Source organism: Nerophis lumbriciformis, linkage group LG12 (assembly GCF_033978685.3).
Source record: "Nerophis lumbriciformis linkage group LG12, RoL_Nlum_v2.1, whole genome shotgun sequence".
NCBI lineage: Eukaryota > Metazoa > Chordata > Actinopteri > Syngnathiformes > Syngnathidae > Nerophis > Nerophis lumbriciformis.
The window spans coordinates 19,844,585-19,865,988 of NC_084559.2; the positions used below are offsets into that span (position 1 = coordinate 19,844,585).

The window sequence follows — 21,404 nt, forward strand, 5'->3', positions numbered from 1 at the left end:
TATTTAAAAATTTGAGAGTTGACTTTTGTATTTTACATGAGTTATTATTTGTACAAACATGGTGCAAAGTAATTCATGATTTGTTTAAAAATGTTAGTGGCTAGCTAGTTAAAATGGGATATTGTGATTTCACAAGGCTGTCTTAGAAGTGATCATTTGAAAATGTTCAATTTGAAAAATGTGCACTTAGAGAAAATATAAAAATAAAGTGTTGCATATTGATATTTATCTGTTTCTATATATATGTGAGAAATTATTAAGATGATCAGTGTTTCCACAAATATAAATATCATTAATTATTAATAATAACATAGAGTTAAAGGTAAATTGAGCAAATTGGCTATTTCTGGCAATTTATTTAAGTGTGTATCAAACTGGTAGCCCTTCGCATTAATCAGTACCCAAGAAGTAGCTCTTGGTTTCAAAAAGGTTGGTGACCCCTGCTCTAACCAGTAGGCCACTGAGTAGGTTGGATGTGCCAAATACGGTTGGCTCGCTTCCTGGTACTTTAATGCAAATTGATATAGCGTTCATAACAGTGACGTGCAGTCACTAGAGGCCATCATGGAAAGAAAAAAAATGTAAAAAGAAAAAAAAATAATTAAATTGTTATATGTATCCAGTGATTATACTATAAAGTTATTTTCCATTTAACTTCACCAGTTTTAGATTATTTTTATTCAAAATCGCTGAATTTTCACATTTGCCGTTCAAATACTGAGAAGAGACGGTGCGGTGAACAGCAGCCAGTTGAGGCACGTCACTCAGTGCCGCAACATGGATTGCGCAATGACTCGGCTAACTGCTGGCCTGCTGTGCAGTGAGACTGTATTGTTATATGAACTATATTATACATTTCCATAGTTTAGTTAGCTGAGGTATATAATGTACAGTGTATTTTGTCAACAACTGTATGTGTGTAAAGTATTTCTTGTGCTGAGCGATCATAAAACGGCTGCAAAAGACGCACTGGCTGAGGCTCGCCTCCTGCACCCCCGCCGTAGAATTGTTATATCAACTAAAGCCCACACTTAAACTTTCCACGTGCAAGATTGAATCTATTTAAAAAAATTATTTCATAAGAAGCCAAAAAGTGCAAAAACAATAATGTTGGTGTTGGAGGAGTTGTGAATGACTGCAGGGACACAACATTAGATACACCTGCAGACTGCAGGTGTACCTAATTCACAACTCCTCCAACATGAACATTATTGTTTTTGCACTTTTTGGCTTCTTATTAAATAACTTTTGTAACCTATTTTCATGGGCTTTCCTCTTTGTGATGTTAAGTTCCTGTTATGCGCTGTTATACAGTATATGTCTTGAGCTCTTATTTTGAAGGCGCTAAGAGCGGAAGTGATGTCACGTTGCGGAGGTTTTTGAAAGAAGGTAAATAAAGTGGTCCTCGTGTAAACTGGAGCCTCCGTGTTTGTTATTTTGTAGTTTCATACAGTATAGGCGACATTTATAAACCCTCGGTTACACTTTTTTAAATAGATTCAATCTTGCACGTGGAAAGTTTAAGTGAGGGCTTTAGTTGTGGACTTCATTTATAAGTAAAGGTAAGTTTTTTTTATTAAATGTGCTTTTTTGTGTGCTACAGTTTGTATGTGTAAAGTTAAAGTTAAGTTAAAGTACCAATGATTGTCACACACACACTAGGTGTAATGAAATTTGTCGTCTGCATTTGACCCATCCCCTTGATCACCCCCTGGGAGGTGAGGGGAGCAGTGGGCAGCAGCGGCGCCGCGCCCGGGAATCATTTTTGTTGATTTAACCCCCAATTCCAACCCTTGATGCTGAGTGCCAAGCAGGGAAGAATGCTGGTATGAGCTTTTAAACATAACCCGTTAACTGCTGCCAATCAAATGGTGAATAAGATACTCTTTAGGGTTCATATGTTTGTAAATCTGACTGTGATGAAGTCAGTGCCTCACCAGCCATCAACCTCACCGCACGTCACTGGTTCATACATAATGCCAACATAATCTGGAAGAAAATCCTCTAATTCCACAAGGCAAATGTTTTCCCTGTTATAACATTTCCATTACTCTGCAACGCATGACTGCCAATTACGAACAACTTCAATAATCCTAAAAGATAAACATGAGCTAATCCTTCCACCTCACTGCTTTTCTTACTCAGCAAACAATACAAACGTCAACTAAACCAAATAATGTGGGATCTGAGCCGAGGATGTCGTTATTAAAGTTAAAGTTAAAGTTAAAGTTAAAGTTCCAATGATTGTCACACACACACACTGGGTGTGGTGAAATGTGTCCTCTGCATTTGACTCATCCCCTTGTTCACCCCCTGGGAGGTGAGGGGAGCAGTGAGCAGCAGCATGCGCCGTGCTCGGGAATCATTTGGTGATTTAACCCCCAATTCCAACCCTTCATGCTGAGTGCCAAGCACGGAGGCAATGGGTGCCATTTTTTGTCTTCTTTGGCACGACTAGGCTGGGGTTTGAACTCACGACCTCCCAGTCTCAGGGCGGACACTCTAACCCAGTGGTTCTTAACCTGGGTTCGATCGAACCCTAGAGGTTCGGTGAGTCGGCCTCAGGGGTTCGGCAGGGCCTCCGCCACGGAGGTAAAGACACATCCGACTTATCGTGTAAATCAGGAGTGCTCACACTTTTTCTGCAGGCGAGCTACTTTTCAAATGATCAAGTCGTGCGGATCTACCTCATTCATATATATCATTTATATTTACTTATTTATGAAATATATGTTTTTGTTAACAAGGTAAATATGTTTAATGATAATACAAACATGTTTAACACATATAGTTAATATTGTTAATAAATTAAAGGTGTTTAATGAAAATACAAGTATGTTTAATACATATAGTTAATATTGTTAACATGTTAAAGGTGTTTAATGATAATACAAGCATGTTTAACATATATAGTTAATATTGTTAACAACTTAAAGGTGGTTAAAGATAATACAAGCATGTTTAACACATATAGTTAATATTGTTAACAAGTTAAAGGTGGTTAAAGATAATACAAGCATGTTTAACACATATAGTTAATATTGTTAACAAGTTAAAGGTGGTTAAAGATAATACAAGCATGTTTAACACATATAGTTAATGTTGTTAACAAGTTAAAGGTGTTTAAAGATAATGCAAGCATGTTTAACACATATAGTTAATATTGTTAACAAGTTAAAGGTGTTTAAAGATAATACAAGCATGTTTAACACATATAGTTAATATTGTTAACACGTTAAAGGTGGTTAAAGATAATACAAGCATGTTTAACACATATAGTTAATATTGTTAACAACTTAAAGGTGGTTAAAGATAATACAAGCATGTTTAACACATATAGTTAATATTGTTAACAACTTAAAGGTGGTTAAAGATAATACAAGCATGTTTAACACATATAGTTAATATTGTTAACAACTTAAAGGTGGTTAAAGATACTACAAGCATGTTTAACTCATATAGTTAATATTGTTAACAAGTTAAAGGTGGTTAAAGATAATACAAGCATGTTTAACACATATAGTTAATATTGTTAACAACTTAAAGGTGGTTAAAGATAATACAAGCATGTTTAACACATATAGTTAATATTGTTAACAAGTTAAAGGTGGTTAAAGATAATACAAGCATGTTTAACACATATAGTTAATGTTGTTAACAAGTTAAAGGTGTTTAAAGATAATACAAGCATGTTTGATAGTAGGCTAATATAGACACTTACATCATGTGTTGCTTTCATTATAACACTTACAGTATATACGACTTTTAAAGTCATTTTGATAGTCGGCTAATATAACTAATATAGACACTTACATCATGTGTTGTCTTCATGATAACACTTATATAAGACTTTTAAAGTCCTTTTTATAGTAAGCTAATACAGCTAATATAGACACTTACATCATGTGTTGCTTTCATTATAACACTTATATAAGACTTTTAAAGTCATTTTGATAGTAGGCTAATACAGCTAATATAGACACTTAACATCATATGTTGTCTTCATTATAACACTTATATACGACTTTTAAAGTCATTTTGATAGTAGGCTAATATAGCTAATATAGACACTAATTGACCTTTTTTGTAACACCGTTAATGAATGAAGCGCACATTTGTAGTTGTTTCCCCATCATTCTGCACAATAACTCAGATATGGTAACACTACTATGGACCAGTAGATAATATGAAGTGACTTTTGGTCTAGAACATGTTTTGCTTTATTCATTATTGACGTGTTTCTTGCCACTTAATGTCGTATATGTTTTTACATGAGATTTCCAATTCATCTATTATTACACCCAAAAATGTGGTTTCTTTTACCCTTTCAATATTTACTCTGTCTATTTGTATTTGTGTTTGACTTTCTCTTCTACCGTTACCAAATAGCAATATTTTAGTTTTGCTGCGATTCAAAGATAAGTCTGCTTTTGTCAAACCGTCTTTTTAATTTGTTCATTTCTTCTGTTATTATTTGTATACTTAACTGGCTTATGAGTAAAAAAAAACAAAAAAAAACCAACAACAACACATTCCCTCCATTTACAATCACAACCCGAGGATAGATAAAACTATGGTAAAAAAATAAATAATAATACAATAAATTAAATACAATTTTTGCATGAAGTCAATTAATTTTCAAAGACATGTTTTACCTCCACAGCTTTATAGACGGCGCGTCAATTCCATTGCACAGCATATGCCCAAAAGCCTCAATAAAGGCGGTGATTACGCACACAACTCTGAGGCAAACGTAATGAGTATGAAGCATGTTTGCACACAATATGCAGTGTGCACTCAGGGGGGGATGCCACACATTGTTTCATATCATCTTTCTTACCTTTGGAGGTGACAGAGGTGGAACAAAGAAGAAGTAGGAGACCAGCCGTGGCAAAGTCACGCCCTTCAGTCAGCGTACACATCCCCACGCGTCACACTGGTGGTCCACGCACGCCGGATGGTTGGCTGGATCTTCCCGGGAGGTCCTCTCTGTAAAGCCAGCCAGGGAAGAGTCTGTGGCTGCAGAGGGAAGATAATGAAGTCAAGGGAAGATGCATCTTCGCTTCTCTACAGCTTTCAGCGCTCAGAGTTCCTCCCTTCCTCTGCCTCCAACCAGAGGCGCAGATCTACATTTCTGCATGTGGGTGCTCGGTGTGTGTGCGTGTTAGTGTTAAGTTAAAGTACCAATGATTGTCACACACACATGAGGTGTGGCGAACAGTTTCTCTGCATTTGACCCATCAACCTTCATCACCCCCTGGGAGGTGAGGGGAGCAGTGAGCAGCAGCGGTGGCCGCGCTCAGGAATCATTTTTGGTGATTTAACCCCCAATTCCAACCCTTGATGCTGAGTGCCAAGCAGGGAGGTAATGGGTCCCATTTGTAACGATAACCAATATTCTGGTACCGGTACCGGTACCAAAAGTATTTCGGTACTTTTCTAAATAAAGGGGACCATAAAAAATGGCATTATTGGCTTTATTTTAAGAAAAAAAATCTTAGGGTACATTAAACATATGTTTCTTATTGCAGTTAAGTCCTTAAATAAAATAGTGAACATACTAGACAACTTGTCAAGTAAACAAGCAAAGGCCCCTAATTAGTCTGCAGACATATTGTGTCATTTATCATTCTATTATTGTGTCTACATTATTAAGGACAAGTGGTAGAAAATTAATTATTAATCTACTTGTTCATATATTGTTCAAAGTTTATCAATCAAAGTGTACTTATATAGCCCTAAATCACGAGTGTCTCAAAGGGCTGCACAAGCCACAACGACATCCTAGGCTCTGATCCCATATCAGGGGAAAAAAAAAAAACTCAACCCAATGGGATACAATGAGAAACCTTGGAGGGGACCGCAGATGTGGGGACCCACATGCCCCCCATGGGCGACCGGTGCAATGGACGTCGAGTGGATCTCGCATAATATTGTGAGAGTCCAGTCCATAGTGGATCTAACATAGTGTGAGATTAATATTTGCTTACTTTCTCTTTTAACATGTTATGTCTACACCTCTGTTAAAATGTAATAATCACTTATTCTTCTGTTGTTTGATACTTTACATTAGTTTTGGTTGATACCACACATTTGGGTATCAATCCGATACCAAGTAGTTACAGGATCATACATTGGTCATATTCAAAGTCCTCATGTGTCCAGGGACATATTTCCTGAGTTTATAAACATAATATACATGTTTTTAAACGAAAGATATTGACGTAATCTTAGTAGTATCGACTAAATACGGCCTGGACTTGATATCATTACAGTGGATGTTAGGTGTAGATCCACCCATGGCGTTTGTTTACATTTTGACGTTGGTGAGCTACGGTGTGTAGTGAAGCATGTTTAGCTATTCCTCGTCCTGCAGGGATGATACTTGGAAGAAACTTACTTTATTTGTCGCCATGGAGACCAGGATTAGTGATTTAGAAGTAGCTAAAACACTGCAGCCGCTAGCTAGCTATCCATGTCTTAAAGCAACGCTTCCTGAGGGTGTTTCAGTGTTATAACTTCACCTTTATCGTCAGTTTTTAAGCCAAAATGCGTCCGTTCTCCGTTTTCTGTCTACACACTGTGTGCTTGTAAGTACTCTGTGATTCTGTGCCGCCGAACATGCTCGTCTGCTCGTAAACCAGCAAAGTCACGACGTGACTTCGACGCGGGCGCAGGGGGGTGCGGGACCAGTACGTTTCAGAGACGGTATCGTACCGAAAATGATTCATTAGTATTGTGGTACTATACTAATACCGGTATACCGTACAACCCTAGTGGGCATTAGTGTTGTCCCGATACCAATATTTTGGCACCGGTACTAGTATCAAAAGTATTTCGGTACTTTTCTGTACTTTTCTAAATAAAGGGGACCACAAAAAAATGTAATTATTGGCTTTATTGTAACAAAAAAATCTTAGGGTACATTAAACATATGTTTCTCATTGCAATTTAGTCCTAATAAAATAGTGAACATACAAGACAACTTGTCTTTTAGTAGTAAGTAAACAAACAAAGACTCTTAATTAGTCTACTGACATACACATTGTGTTTAGCAAGTTTTGTTTAAGGGGATTTATACTAAAATTAGGTTCTCTGTGACCCCAAGACAAAAAAGCAGCAAGTAGCGTAGTAGTGATAGTGATGAATCAAAAGCATTTCAATGTTGATGTTCTGCATGAAGTAGATAGGACAACCACATGCAGGTATGCATGTGTACAGAAAATGGATCCCGGGGGTCCCCGAGGCGGAGGGTTAGGGTTAGGGTGTTAGGGTTTTGGTTAGAGAAATATAGTAGATATTTATTAAGACAAGTCTGGGCAACGTTTAGATACAAATCTTCTTCTTCAGGCAGGACTTGTCGAGTAATAAAGAGAAACACACATACATACATACATACATACATATACATACATACATACATACATATATATATATATATATATATATATATATATATATTTTTTTTTTTCCCATCCATTTTCTACTGCTTTTCCCTTTTGAGGTCGCGGGGGGTGCTGGAGCCTATCTCAGCTGCATTCGGGCGGAAGGCGGGGTACACCCTGGACAAGTCACCACCTCATCACAGGGCCAACACAGATAGACAGACAACATTCACACACTAGGGCAAATTTAGTGTTGCCAATCAACCTATCCCCAGGTGCATGTTTTTGGCGGTGGGAGGAAGCCAGAGTACCCGGAGGGATCCCATGTAATTGTATAAACCTTTATTTATAAATTGCAACATTTACAAACAATTGTGAAATAATAATAATCAAAATAAGTACAAAAACAGTACAAAACAGCGCCAGGGGGTTGTAAACTCAATAAAGTAACTAAAATAGAATGCAAAATATATATACCTGTATATAACAAAGTGCAAAGCCATAAGCTCACACAAGTTCAGTAAATAATTTAAATTTAGAACACAGCATCATCGTTTTCACAGCTTTTTGGTTGTTAGAGTTAGAGAGTGTTTTAACATAGAGTTCCAATTCTTTTTTAAAGGGGAACATTATCACAATTTCAGAAGGGTTAAAACCATTAAAAATCAGTTCCCAGTGGCTTATTATATTTTTCGAAGTTTTTTTCAAAATGTTACCCATCACGCAATATCCCTAAAAAAAGCTTCAAAGTGCCTGATTTTAACCATCGTTATAAACACCCGTCCATTTTCCTGTGACGTCACAGAGTGATGCCAACACAAACAAACATGGCGGAAAGAACAGCAAGCTATCGTGACATTAGCTCGGATTCAGACTCTGATTTCAGCGGCTTAAGCGATTCAACAGATTACGAATGTATTGAAATGGATGGTTGTAGTGTGGAGGCAGGTAGCGAAAATGAAATTGAAGAAGAAACTGAAGCTATTGAGTCATATCGGTTTGAACCGTATGCAAGCGAAACCGACGAAAACGACACGACAGCCAGCGACACGGGAGAAAGCGAGGACGAATTCGGCGATCGCCTTCTAACCAACGATTGGTATGTGTTTGTTTGGCATTAAAGGAAACTAACAACTATGAACTAGGTTTACAGCATATGAAATACATTTGGCAACAACATGCACTTTGAGAGTGCAGACAGCCCAATTTTCCTCAATTAATATATTCTGTAGACATACCCTCATCCGCTCTCTTCTCCTGAAAGCTGATCTGTCCAGTTTTGGAGTTGATTTCAGCAGGCCAGGGAAGCTAGGGTCGATAGCTCGCTCGTCTGCGGGAACAAACTGCCGCCATTGCTTGCCGTGCTACCGAGGACCTTTGTCCCTGAATTGCTCACACACTCTGGCAGATTCAATGGGGGTCTGGCGGCAGATTTCTTTGACTTTATCGTTGGAAATGCATCTGCTTTGAGTGTCGCAGGATATCCACACATTCTTGCCATCTACGTCGTAGCATAGCTTTCGTCGGTAAAGTGTGCGGAACAAACGTCCAATTTCTTGCCACTTTCGCATCTTTGGGCCACTGGTGCAACTTGAATCCGTCCCTGTTCGTGTTGTTACACCCTCCGACAACACACCGACGAGGCATGATGTCTCCAAGGTACGGAAAACAGTCGAAAAAACGGAAAATAACAGAGCTTATTTGACTCGGTGTTTGAGAAAATGGCGGATTGCTTCCCGATGTGACGCCACGTTGTGACGTCATCGCTCCGAGAGCTAATATTAGAAAGGCGTTTAATTCGCCAAAATTCACCCATTTAGAGTTCGGAAATCGGTTAAAAAAATATATGGTCTTTTTTCTGCAAAATCAAGGTATATATTGACGCTTACATATGTCTGGTGATAATGTTCCCCTTTAAAGGCATAAAAAACAGGTTGGGTATTGAGAAACTTACATTTATGAATATAAAACTTAGCCAATAGTTGCAATGAGGTTGCAAAGGTAAAATTCATTTTCATACAGTGTGAATCCAAATAGCACATCTTTTAAAACAAAGCACACATTTGTCATGAATATTGTCCAGGATGAAGCGACAGATGCCCTGCCATAGTGATGGAGTGCTTTCACAAGTCCAAAACAGGTGGTGAACAGTCCCTGGATGCATGTTACATACGGTGCAGGTAACATCAATGTCCTTCTTGTATCTAACCATCACAGTCTTTACAGGGTAATAACCATGAATGATTTTAAAAATATATCTCTTTGACTTTGTTGGTAAGTAAATACCTGTTAGGAAAGGACCACGTTTTGACCCAGCAGATGTCATTCACAACATTATTCCAGCGTGCAATTACATAGGAGACAGACACACACAATCATTTTGGAATAAGCTGCGGATTTTTCTGTTATTTTTCTGATCAAAGCAAAGTTTCCCCACAGGAGTGTCAAGTGGATCATTCACATTGTTTACAGCAGAAAGAGGAGATGAGTAAGCCCTGTACAACAGTGTTTTTCAACCACTGTGCCGCGGCACACTAGTGTGCCGTGAGATACAGTCTGGTGTGACGTGGTAGATGATCTAATTTCTCCTATTTGGGTTTAAAATATTGTTTGCAAACCAGTAATTATAGTCTGCAAATTATGTGTTATGGTTGAGTGTCGGTACTGTCTAGAACTTGGCAGAGTAACCGTGTAATACTCTTCCATATCAGTAGGTGGCAGCAGGTAGCTAATTGCTTTGTAGATGTGGGAAACAGCAGGAGGCAGTGTGCAGGTAAAAATGTATTTAATGCTTAAACAAAAAATAAACAAAAGGTAAGTGCCCCTAAGAAAAGGCATTGAAGCTTAGGGAAGGCTATGCGGAACAAAACTAAAACTGAACTGGCTACAAAGTAAACAAAAACAGAACGCTGGACGACAGCAAAGACTTACTGTGGAGCAAAGATGGCGTCCACAATGTACATCCGAACATGACATGGCTATCGACAATGTCCCCACGAAGAAGGATAAAAACAAAGTCGATGCGGGAAATATCGCTCAAAAGGAAGACATGAAACTGCTACAGGAAAACACCAATAAAAGAGAAAAAGCCACCAAAATAGGAGCGCAAGACAAGAACTAAAACACTACACAAAGGAAAACAGCAAAAAAACTACAAATAAGTCACGACGTGATGTGACAGGTGGTGACAGTACACCTACTTTGAGACAAGAGCTATAGTGATGCATGCTTAGTTATGGTTTAAAGTCATATCCAACAATTGCGACAACGACTTTTTACTGTCAACTGACTTTAGTTTTTAATGATTTCTGCTGGTGGTGTGCCGCCGCATTTTTTCAACGCAAAAAATGTGCCTTGGCTCAAAAAAGGTTGAAAAACACTGCTGTACAACATAACACCTGTTGGAATGGCATCAAATACAATGGCAATTTGTTTGGGAGTCACAGAGACCGGAAAATGGTTGAGAAATTCTTGGTAATTAAAAAGTTTTGGTGTCTTTATTGTTCCAAATAAAGTATTTCGTAGGTGAGAAATGGTGCTTGTATATAAGAGACCATGCCAGAAGGGCTTGTTTGTGGAAGTTTGAAAGATCAACAGGAAGCCTATCAATGTTGTAGTTACACTTACTTGGAGGGGAGGAAACAGGTGGTAGAGGTGCTCCCCCACCTCTCAGTAAGCTGTGGAGTCCCCCAAGGCAGTATATTAGGGCATTTAATGTTCCTAATATACAAAAACGACATGTTATCAGCATGCGACTGTGAATTGTTCCTGTTTGCGGATGACTCTGCCCTGCTGGTATCAGACAAGGACAAGTCACAGGTGGAGAAAATCCTCAGTGCTGAACTCTGTAGAACTTGCACCTGGCTTGCTGACAACAAACTATCCATACACTTGGGTAAAACGGAATCCATCCTATTTGGGTTCCACATCAACCTTAAGAAAGTCAGTGACTTCACTATAAAAGTGGATGACATTGTTATCACCAGGAAAGATGAGGTCACATACCTAGGTTCCATTCTAGAGGCTAATCTTTCCTGTGATAAAATGGCAACTAAGGTAATCAAAAAGGTCAACCAACGAACAAGATTTCTCTATAGAATCTCCTCTCTGGTCAACAAAAGCACCATGAAGATTCTGGCGGGAACTCTCATTCAACCCTTTTTCGATTACGCATGCACCTGCTGGTACCCTAGCACCTCCAATAACCCTCAAATCTAGACTCCAAACATCCCAGAACAAGCTAGTCAGATTACATCTAGACCATACTTGCCAACCTTGAGACCTCCGATTTCGGGAGGTGGGGGGCGTGGTTAAGATATATATATATAAGAAATACTTGACTTTCAGTGAATTCTAGCTATATATATATATCTTTTATTACATACATACATACATACATATATATATATATATACACACACACACACACACACACACACACACACACACACACACACACACACACACACACACACACACACACACACACACACACACACACACACACACACAGGTAAAAGCCAGTAAATTAGAATATTTTGAAAAACTTGATTTATTTCAGTAATTGCATTCAAAAGGTGTAACTTGTACATTATATTTATTCATTGCACACAGACTGATGCATTCAAATGTTTATTTCATTTAATTTTGATGATTTGAAGTGGCAACAAATGAAAATCCAAAATTCCGTGTGTCACAAAATTAGAATATTACTTAAGGCTAATACAAAAAAGGGATTTTTAGAAATGTTGGCCAACTGAAAAGTATGAAAATGAAAAATATGAGCATGTACAATACTCAATACTTGATTGGAGCTCCTTTTGCCTCAATTACTGCGTTAATGCGGCGTGGCATGGAGTCGATGAGTTTCTGGCACTGCTCAGGTGTTATGAGAGCCCAGGTTGCTCTGATAGTGTCCTTCAACTCTTCTGCGTTTTTGGGTCTGGCATTCTGCATCTTCCTTTTCACAATACCCCACAGATTTTCTATGGGGCTAAGGTCAGGGGAGTTGGCGGGCCAATTTAGAACAGAAATACCATGGTCCGTAAACCAGGCACGGGTAGATTTTGCGCTGTGTGCAGGCGCCAAGTCCTGTTGGAACTTGAAATCTCCATCTCCATAGAGCAGGTCAGCAGCAGGAAGCATGAAGTGCTCTAAAACTTGCTGGTAGACGGCTGCGTTGACCCTGGATCTCAGGAAACAGAGTGGACCGACACCAGCAGATGACATGGCACCCCAAACCATCACCGATGGTGGAAACTTTACACTAGACTTCAGGCAACGTGGATCCTGTGCCTCTCCTGTCTTCCTCCAGACTCTGGGACCTCGATTTCCAAAGGAAATGCAAAATTTGCATGGTTGGGTGATGGTTTGGGGTGCCATGTCATCTGCTGGTGTCGGTCCACTCTGTTTCCTGAGATCCAGGGTCAACGCAGCCGTCTACCAGCAAGTTTTAGAGCACTTCATGCTTTCTGCTGCTGACCTGCTCTATGGAGATGGAGATTTCAAGTTCCAACAGGACTTGGCGCCTGCACACAGCGCAAAATCTACCCGTGCCTGGTTTACGGACCATGGTATTTCTGTTCTAAATTGGCCCGCCAACTCCCCTGACCTTAGCCCCATAGAAAATCTGTGGGGTATTGTGAAAAGGAAGATGCAGAATGCCAGACCCAAAAACGCAGAAGAGTTGAAGGCCACTATCAGAGCAACCTGGGCTCTCATAACACCTGAGCAGTGCCAGAAACTCATCGACTCCATGCCACACCGCATTAACGCAGTAATTGAGGCAAAAGGAGCTCCAACCAAGTATTGAGTATTGTACATGCTCATATTTTTCATTTTCATACTTTTCAGTTGGCCAACATTTCTAAAAATCCCTTTTTTGTATTAGCCTTAAGTAATATTCTAATTTTGTGACACACGGAATTTTGGATTTTCATTTGTTGCCACTTCAAATCATCAAAATTAAATGAAATAAACATTTGAATGCATCAGTCTGTGTGCAATGAATAAATATAATGTACAAGTTACACCTTTTGAATGCAATTACTGAAATAAATCAAGTTTTTCAAAATATTCTAATTTACTGGCTTTTACCTGTATATATAAATAGATAAAATAAATACTTGAATTTCAGTGTTCATTTATTTACACATATACACACACATAACACTCATCTACTCATTGTTGAGTTAAGGGTTGAATTGTCCATCCTTGTTCTATTCGCTGTCACTATTTCAGAACACAAACATTATACAAATATACATTATAAAATCAATAAGAAAACGGGAGCTCTAATTTGGGAGTCTGAATTAGGATCAGAAGTTCCTATATAAACAATGCGTACTCACGTCGTCTTTTTGTATTGATTACTGCAGCTGTGCACTGGATTCATTCACAAATACAAACTACAACTCACAAACACTTTAGAGTTAGGCTCTACCATCAGAATGTGTACTTAAACTTATAAAGATCACATGGATATTATTCAGTAAGTTGATTCACCAAAACTAACCTGTTATACAGGAGGAAAAAGCACACAGGACGTTTCAATTGTTCACAGACTGGTCGCGCTCATCAGAATGACAAGGCACTTCCGGTCTGCAGGTGATAGCATTCAATTGGGAAGAAACACCCTACTGCCCCCTACTGACCAATGTGAATACTGATAAATGTGTAATGACAGCTCCAAAAACGAATTCAAACCACAAAATAAAATAAATAAATCAACACAAAAATGTGACACATTATGGGTGGGTCACATATGCATGTACAGTAGATGGCAGTATTGTCCTGTTTAAAAGTGTCACAACATTGCTGTTTACGGCAGACGAACTGCTTTACGGTAGACAAAAACTTGACTGCTGTTGTTGTGTGTTGTTACCGCGCTGGGAGGACGTTAATGAAACTGCCTAACAATAAACCCACATAAGAAACCAAGAACTCGCCCTCGATCATTAGCTGTTTATATTGTGGGAAAGCGGACGTGTGAACAGGCTGTCAACACGTCACTCAGGTCCGCATGGAGCTGGAGGGGGCGTGGCCTCCAGCCCTGCCTGAATTTCGGGACATTTTCGGGAGAAAATTTGTCCCGGGAGGTTTTCGGGAGAGGCGCTGAATTTCGGGAGTCTCCCGGAAAATTCGGGAGGGTTGGCAAGTATGTTCTAGACCTCCACCCCAGATCCCACCTCACTCTTACCCACTTCTCCAAAGTGGGCTGGCTCAGGGTGGAGGACAGAGTAAAACAACTTGCACTGAGCCTAGTCTATAAAATCCGCTACACCTCCCTGATACCGAAGTACATGTCAAACTACTTCCATAATGTAAATGACCGCCATAACCACAACACCAGGGGGAGCTCCACTAACCACGTTAAACCCAGATTCCGATCTAACAAAGGTCTTAACTCATTCTCTTTCCATGCCACATCAATGTGGAATGCACTCCCAACAGGTGTAAAAGAAAGGACATCTCTATCCTCCTTCAAAGCCGCACTAAAAGAACACCTCCAGGCAACTTCAACCCTAAACTAACACCCTCCCCCCACCACATCCCACCTCCCCGGATTGTAAATAATCAAATGTAGATACTTATTCTTATGCTTTCTGATCTCTCTCTCTATGTCCACTACTTGCTGTACATATCCTACCAAGTCAGACCTACACTGTTTCAATGTCCATTTCTCTGATGATGCAATTGTTGATGACTGAAGTTTTGATATCAACCAAACCTAACCCTCCCCTCCATATCCCACACCCCGGATTGTAAATAATGTAAATAATTCAATGTATATACTCTGATGATTATCTTGTATGATGACTGTATTATGATGATAGTATATATCTGTATCATGAATCATCCTGACTTAAACAAGTTGAAAAACTTATTCGGGTGTTACCATTTAGTGGTCAATTGTACGGAATATGTACTGTACTGTGCAATCTACTAGTAAAAGTTTCAATCAATCAATCACACAATAGCAAAAATTTTAGGCCTCAAAGCATACTTGCCAACCCTCCCGAATTTTCCGGGAGACTCCCGAAATTCAGCGCCTCTCCCGAAAACCTCCCGGGACAAATATTCTCCCGAAAATCTCCCGATTTTCAGCCGGAGCTGGAAGCCACGCCCTCTCCAGCTCCATGCGGACCTGAGTGAGGACAGCCTTTTTTCATGACGGGAGGACAACAGGGTGACAAGAACTAAATCATCCAGACTAGAGATAAATTGTATTATTATGTTTATTTTACCTAAAAATAAATATAGTTATTAATTTAAAAAAAAACAATAACTAAATAAATGTTTACTATATTTTGCTAAAAACATCAAAATTAATTGTATTTTTATTTTTATTTTTTGGAACTCCTTATTACATCCAGCCATAGAATTATACATTAAAATAAACATATTTGAAATAATTGATTTTAAATTATCATAATAATTAATTTAAAATGACCATATTTAATTATTAAAATAATTGCTTGTTTATCAACAACTTTAGCATTTTATTCATTACATTTTGAAGCTCTCAGAAGCCAAGTTATGTTATATTCCTTAAGATTTATTTATGCAAGTTTGAAGTATCAATTATCCAAACACAGTTTTGTTTGCATATTTTCAGGATGTATATATATATATATATATATATATATATATATATATATATATATATATATATATATATATATATATATATCCATCCATTTTCTACCGCTTATTCCCTTTGGGGTCGCGGGGGGCGCTGGAGCCTATCTCAGCTACAATCGGGCGGAAGGCGGGGTACACCCTGGACAAGTCGCCACCTCATCGCAGGGCCAACACAGATAGACAGACAACATTCACACTCACATTCACACACTAGGGCCAATTTAGTGTTGCCAATCAACTTATCCCCAGGTGCATGTCTTTGGAAGTGGGAGGAAGCCGGAGTACCCGGAGGGAACCCACGCAGTCACGGGGAGGACATGCAAACTCCACACAGAAAGATCCCGAGCCCGGGATTGAACCCAAGACTACTCAGGACCTTCGTATTGTGAGGCAGATGCACTAACCCCTCTGTATATATGTATGAAATACTTGACTTGGTGAATTCTAGCTGTCAATATCCTCCTCCCCTCTTAACCACGCCCCCAACCACGCCCTGTCCCACCCCCGACCACGCCCCCACCCCCCACCTCGGAGGTCTCAAGGTTGGCAAGTATGCCTCAAAGGTTAGAAAATAAGTGAAGTGAATTATATTTATATAGCGCTTTTCTCTAGTGACTCAAAACGCTTTTAACATAGTGAAACCCAATATCTAAGTTACATTTAAACCAGTGTGGGTGGCACTGGGAGCAGGTGGGTGAAGTGGGATGGCGGAAGCGGGGATCAAACCTGGAACATGATGAGAAATGAAGTTCCAAATTGAGGTAGGGTCTTTCAAATAGTGTCTTATCCCATTAATCTTGAAGGTGTTGTTTCGTGTAGTGAAATCCAGAAAGAGAAAGATATATATATATATATATGCTTACACAAGCTATCGTGAAGGATGTCATCAACTGCTTGGTGCCGTAGTTAAGTGAAACCGGAAGCAAGATTGGAAAATCCGGTCATCGTGCTATGTCATAGATGGACCGATGGCGCCCTCTATCGGCCAAACAGAGCTATAGCAAGGTGTACAATATGTTCTCCATTGTAAATATTATGTAAGCAAATAGAAATACTAATCAAAATTCATATAAATTATAAAATAAAAACATAAATAATATGAATTGACTCGAAAAATAAACACCCTTAGTTACATTTTTCCTAGTATTGGTCCAAATTGGTGCTTGCATCCAGGCTAGAATAGCATAATAGTTCCAGTTTGGAATTTAAAGGAAGCATCACAGGTGCTAGGAGAACTGTGTGCCACAAAAAAATGCATAGAGGGATTTGTAAGACTAAAATTCAGTTCTCTGCAAACCCTAAAGTAAGTAGCACAATAGAGGTAATTGTATTGGTCCAAATTGATAAATAATAGTCAGCATTGTTGTGCTGACTAAATATTGATCACATTTGATGCATTCAATAATAAAATATATACAACCTGTAACATGTATTTAAAAAAATACGTCAAAAAATGGATAAATTATGTACATATACACAGTATACATGTAAGGTGATTTGAAAAACAATATATACAAAAAAAATGGGGGAAGGGGTATATACACTATGTACATGACACTATGTACAAACCCCGTTTCCATATGAGTTGGGAAATTGTGTTAGATGTAAATATAAACGGAATACAATGATTTGCAAATCATTTTCAACCCGTATTCAGTTGAACATGCTACAAAGACAACATATTTGATGTTCAAACTGATAAACCTTTTTTTTTTTTTGCAAATAATCATAAACTTTAGAATTTGATGCCAGCAACATGTGACAAAGAAGTTGGGAAAGGTGGCAATAAATACTGATAAAGTTGAGGAATGCTCATCAAACACTTATTTGGAACATCCCACAGGTGAACAGGCAAATTGGGAACAGGTGGGTGCCATGATTGGGTATAAAAGTAGATTCCATGAAATGCTCAGTCATTCACAAACAAGGATGGGGCGAGGGTCACCACTTCGTCAACAAATGTGTGAGCAAATTGTTGAACAGTTTAAGAAAATCCTTTCTCAACCAGCTATTGCAAGGAATTTAGGGATTTCACCATCTACGGTCCGTAATATCAACAAAGGGTTCAGAGAATCTGGAGATCTCACTGCACGTAAGCAGCTAAGCCTGTGACCTTCGATCCCTCAGGCTGTACTGCATCAACAAGCGACATCAGTGTGTAAAGGATATCACCACATGGGCTCAGGAACACTTCAGAAACCCACTGTCAGTAACTACAGTTGGTCGCTACATCTGTAAGTGCAAGTTAAAACTCTCCTATACAAGGCGAAAACCGTTTATCAACAACACCCAGAAACGCCATCGGCTTTGCTGGGCCTGAGCTCATCTAAGATGGACTGATACAAAGTGGAAAAGTTTTCTGTGGTCTGACGAGTCCACATTTCAAATTGTTTTTGGAAACTGTAGACGTTGTGTCCTCCGGACCAAAGAGGAAAAGAACTATCCGGATTGTTATAGGCGCAAAGTTGAAAAGCCAGCATCTGTGATGGTATGGGGGTGTATTAGTGCCCAAGACTTGGGTAACTTACACATCTGTGAATGCACCATTAATGCTGAAAGGTACATACAGGTTTTGGAGCAACATATGTTGCCATCCAAGCAACGTTACCATGGACGCCCCTGCTTATTTCAGCAAGACAATGCCAAGCCATGTGTTACATCAACGTGGCTTCATAGTAAAAGAGTGCGGGTACTAGACTGGCCTGCCTGTAGTCCAGACCTGTCTCCCATTAAAAATGTGTGGCGCATTATGAAGCCTAAAATACCACAACAGAGACCCCCGGACTGTTGAACAACTTAAGCTGTACATCAAGCAAGAATGGGAAAGAATTCCACCTGAAAAGCTTAAAAAATGTGTCTCCTCAGTTCCCAAACGTTTACTGAGTGTTGTTAAAAGGAAAGGCCATGTAACACAGTGGTGAACATGCCCTTTCCAAACTACTTTGGCACGTGTTGCAGCCATGAAATCCTAAGTTAATTATTATTTGCAAAAAAAAAAAAAAAGTTTATGAGTTTGAACATCAAATATGTTGTCTTTGTAGTGCATTCAACTGAATATGGGTTGAAAAGGATTTGCAAATCATTGTATTCCGTTTATATTTACATCTAACACAATTTCCCAACATATATGGAAACGGGGTTTGTAATACTAACTGACTCTCTCAGCCCTCCCTCCCTGCCTCCCTCGTTCCTGACGGCCTCCCATCTACCTGTGTCAGGGACAACCGCATAAAATACTGCGCTCTCTAATAACTGACTCTCAGCCCTCCCTCCCTCGTGGCTAAATCAGGCGAGAATTAAGGTTTTAAAGTCCTGACTTAAAAGTGTGGACAATACTGAAGAAACAAGTCCATGTCAGAAAACCAACACATTTAGCTGAACTGAACCAATTTTGTCAAGAGGAGTGGTCAAAAATTCAAGCAGAAGCTTGTGGATGGCTACCAAAAGTGCCTTATTGCAGTGAAACTTGCCAAGGGACATGTAACCAAATATTAACATTGCTGTATGTATACTTTTGACCCAGCAGATTTGATCACATTTTCAGTAGACCCATAATAAATTCATAAAAGAACCAAACTTCATGAATGCTTTTTGGGAACAACAAGTATGTGCTCCAATCACTTTATCACAAAAAATAAGAGTTGTAGAAATAATTGTAAACTCAAGACAGCCATGACATTATGTTCTTTACTAGTGTATGTAAACTTTTGATCGCGACTGTATATATTTCCACCAAGGTTGTATCTTTCTCTCATTCTTCTTTGTTAGTTTGTGATATTTTAGGGTTATAGAATATTTCCCTAAAAGTAGCGATGTGCAGATAAGTCATACTTGCCAACCTTGAGACCTCCGATTTCGGGAGGTGGGTGGAGGGGGTGGGGTGGGCGTGGTCGGGGTGGGACGGGGGCGTGGCTAAAAGGGGAGGAGAATATTTACAGCTAGAATTCACCAAGTCAAGTATTTCATATATACAGGTAAAAGCCAGTAAATTAGAATATTTTGAAAAACTTGATTTATTTCAGTAATTGCATTCAAAAGGTGTAACTTGTACATTATATTTATTCATTGCACACAGACTGATGCATTCAAATGTTTATTTCATTTAATTTTGATGATTTGAAGTGGCAACAAATGAAAATCCAAAATTCCGTGTGTCACAAAATTAGAATATTACTTAAGGCTAATACAAAAAAGGGATTTTTAGAAATGTTGGCCAACTGAAAAGTATGAAAATGAAAAATATGAGCATGTACAATACTCAATACTTGGTTGGAGCTCCTTTTGCCTCAATTACTGCGTTAATGCGGCGTGGCATGGAGTCGATGAGTTTCTGGCACTGCTCAGGTGTTATGAGAGCCCAGGTTGCTCTGATAGTGGCCTTCAACTCTTCTGCGTTTTTGGGTCTGGCATTCTGCATCTTCATTTTCACAATACCCCACAGATTTTCTATGGGGCTAAGGTCAGGGGAGTTGGCGGGCCAATTTAGAACAGAAATACCATGGTCCGTAAACCAGGCACGGGTAGATTTTGCGCTGTGTGCAGGCGCCAAGTCCTGTTGGAACTTGAAATCTCCATCTCCATAGAGCAGGTCAGCAGCAGGAAGCATGAAGTGCTCTAAAACTTGCTGGTAGACGGCTGCGTTGACCCTGGATCTCAGGAAACAGAGTGGACCGACACCAGCAGATGATATGGCACCCCAAACCATCACTGATGGTGGAAACCAGGGCCGGCCCGTGGCATAGGCCGTATAGGCAAATGCTAAGGGCGCCGTCCATCAGGGGGCGCCACGCCAGTGCCACAAATGTTGGAGAAAAGAAAAAAAAAAAGAAAGTTGGTACTATTATTTCTAAATACAAAAAATAATCCCACGTTAATTAAAATGCAAAGTAAAGCCTATTTAATAGAAATATTATTTGTTACAACATTACGGCCCCCCCTCCTCCCCCCGCACGGTGCGCCCCCTCTCTTCCCGTATCATGATCATGACTCTTTTTGGACGTCACGACATCAAAAAATCAACACAAGTTGCCAAAACTGTCAGGTGCCCAGGGAAGAAAAAAGAGAAAAGAAGAGGAGGAGAAACGAGAAAAGACAGAGGTAGCAGGTAGGTAACGTTAGCCTACATGAAATTATTTGTCTGTTACAGAATGTGATAGTAACCTGGCTTTTTAGCATTAAGCTAATGTTACATGATTCGGCAATTGCTAATCAATAAATAGCTAGTTCTGTTTTAACGTCGGGTTAATATTGTGGAGGGGGCTAAATTGTTATGGTAAATAATAATGTAACGTTAGGTAATTACAGTACTCCCACCTTACATTCCTCAGGGACATTTCTTTCTTTCTTTAGTTTATTTGGAACATAAACACACTTACA

General features: G+C 39.2%; 1 protein-coding gene across 1 annotated transcript in view; it reads right to left on the bottom strand.

The window, feature by feature from the left end:
* LOC133623085 (netrin receptor UNC5D-like) overlaps positions 1-16,920 on the bottom strand; it is a 163,440-nt gene extending 146,520 nt beyond the window's left edge. Inside the window, exons 1-3 of the mRNA XM_061986044.1 lie at positions 16,892-16,920; positions 11,013-11,062; positions 4,841-5,019 (exon numbers count right to left, since the gene is read on the bottom strand). Of these exons, the coding sequence (XP_061842028.1) occupies positions 4,841-4,922 (82 nt within the window). The 5' untranslated portion in view covers positions 4,923-5,019; positions 11,013-11,062; positions 16,892-16,920. The remainder of the gene's footprint in view (positions 1-4,840; positions 5,020-11,012; positions 11,063-16,891) is intronic.
* Positions 16,921-21,404: the final 4,484 nt, after the last annotated feature.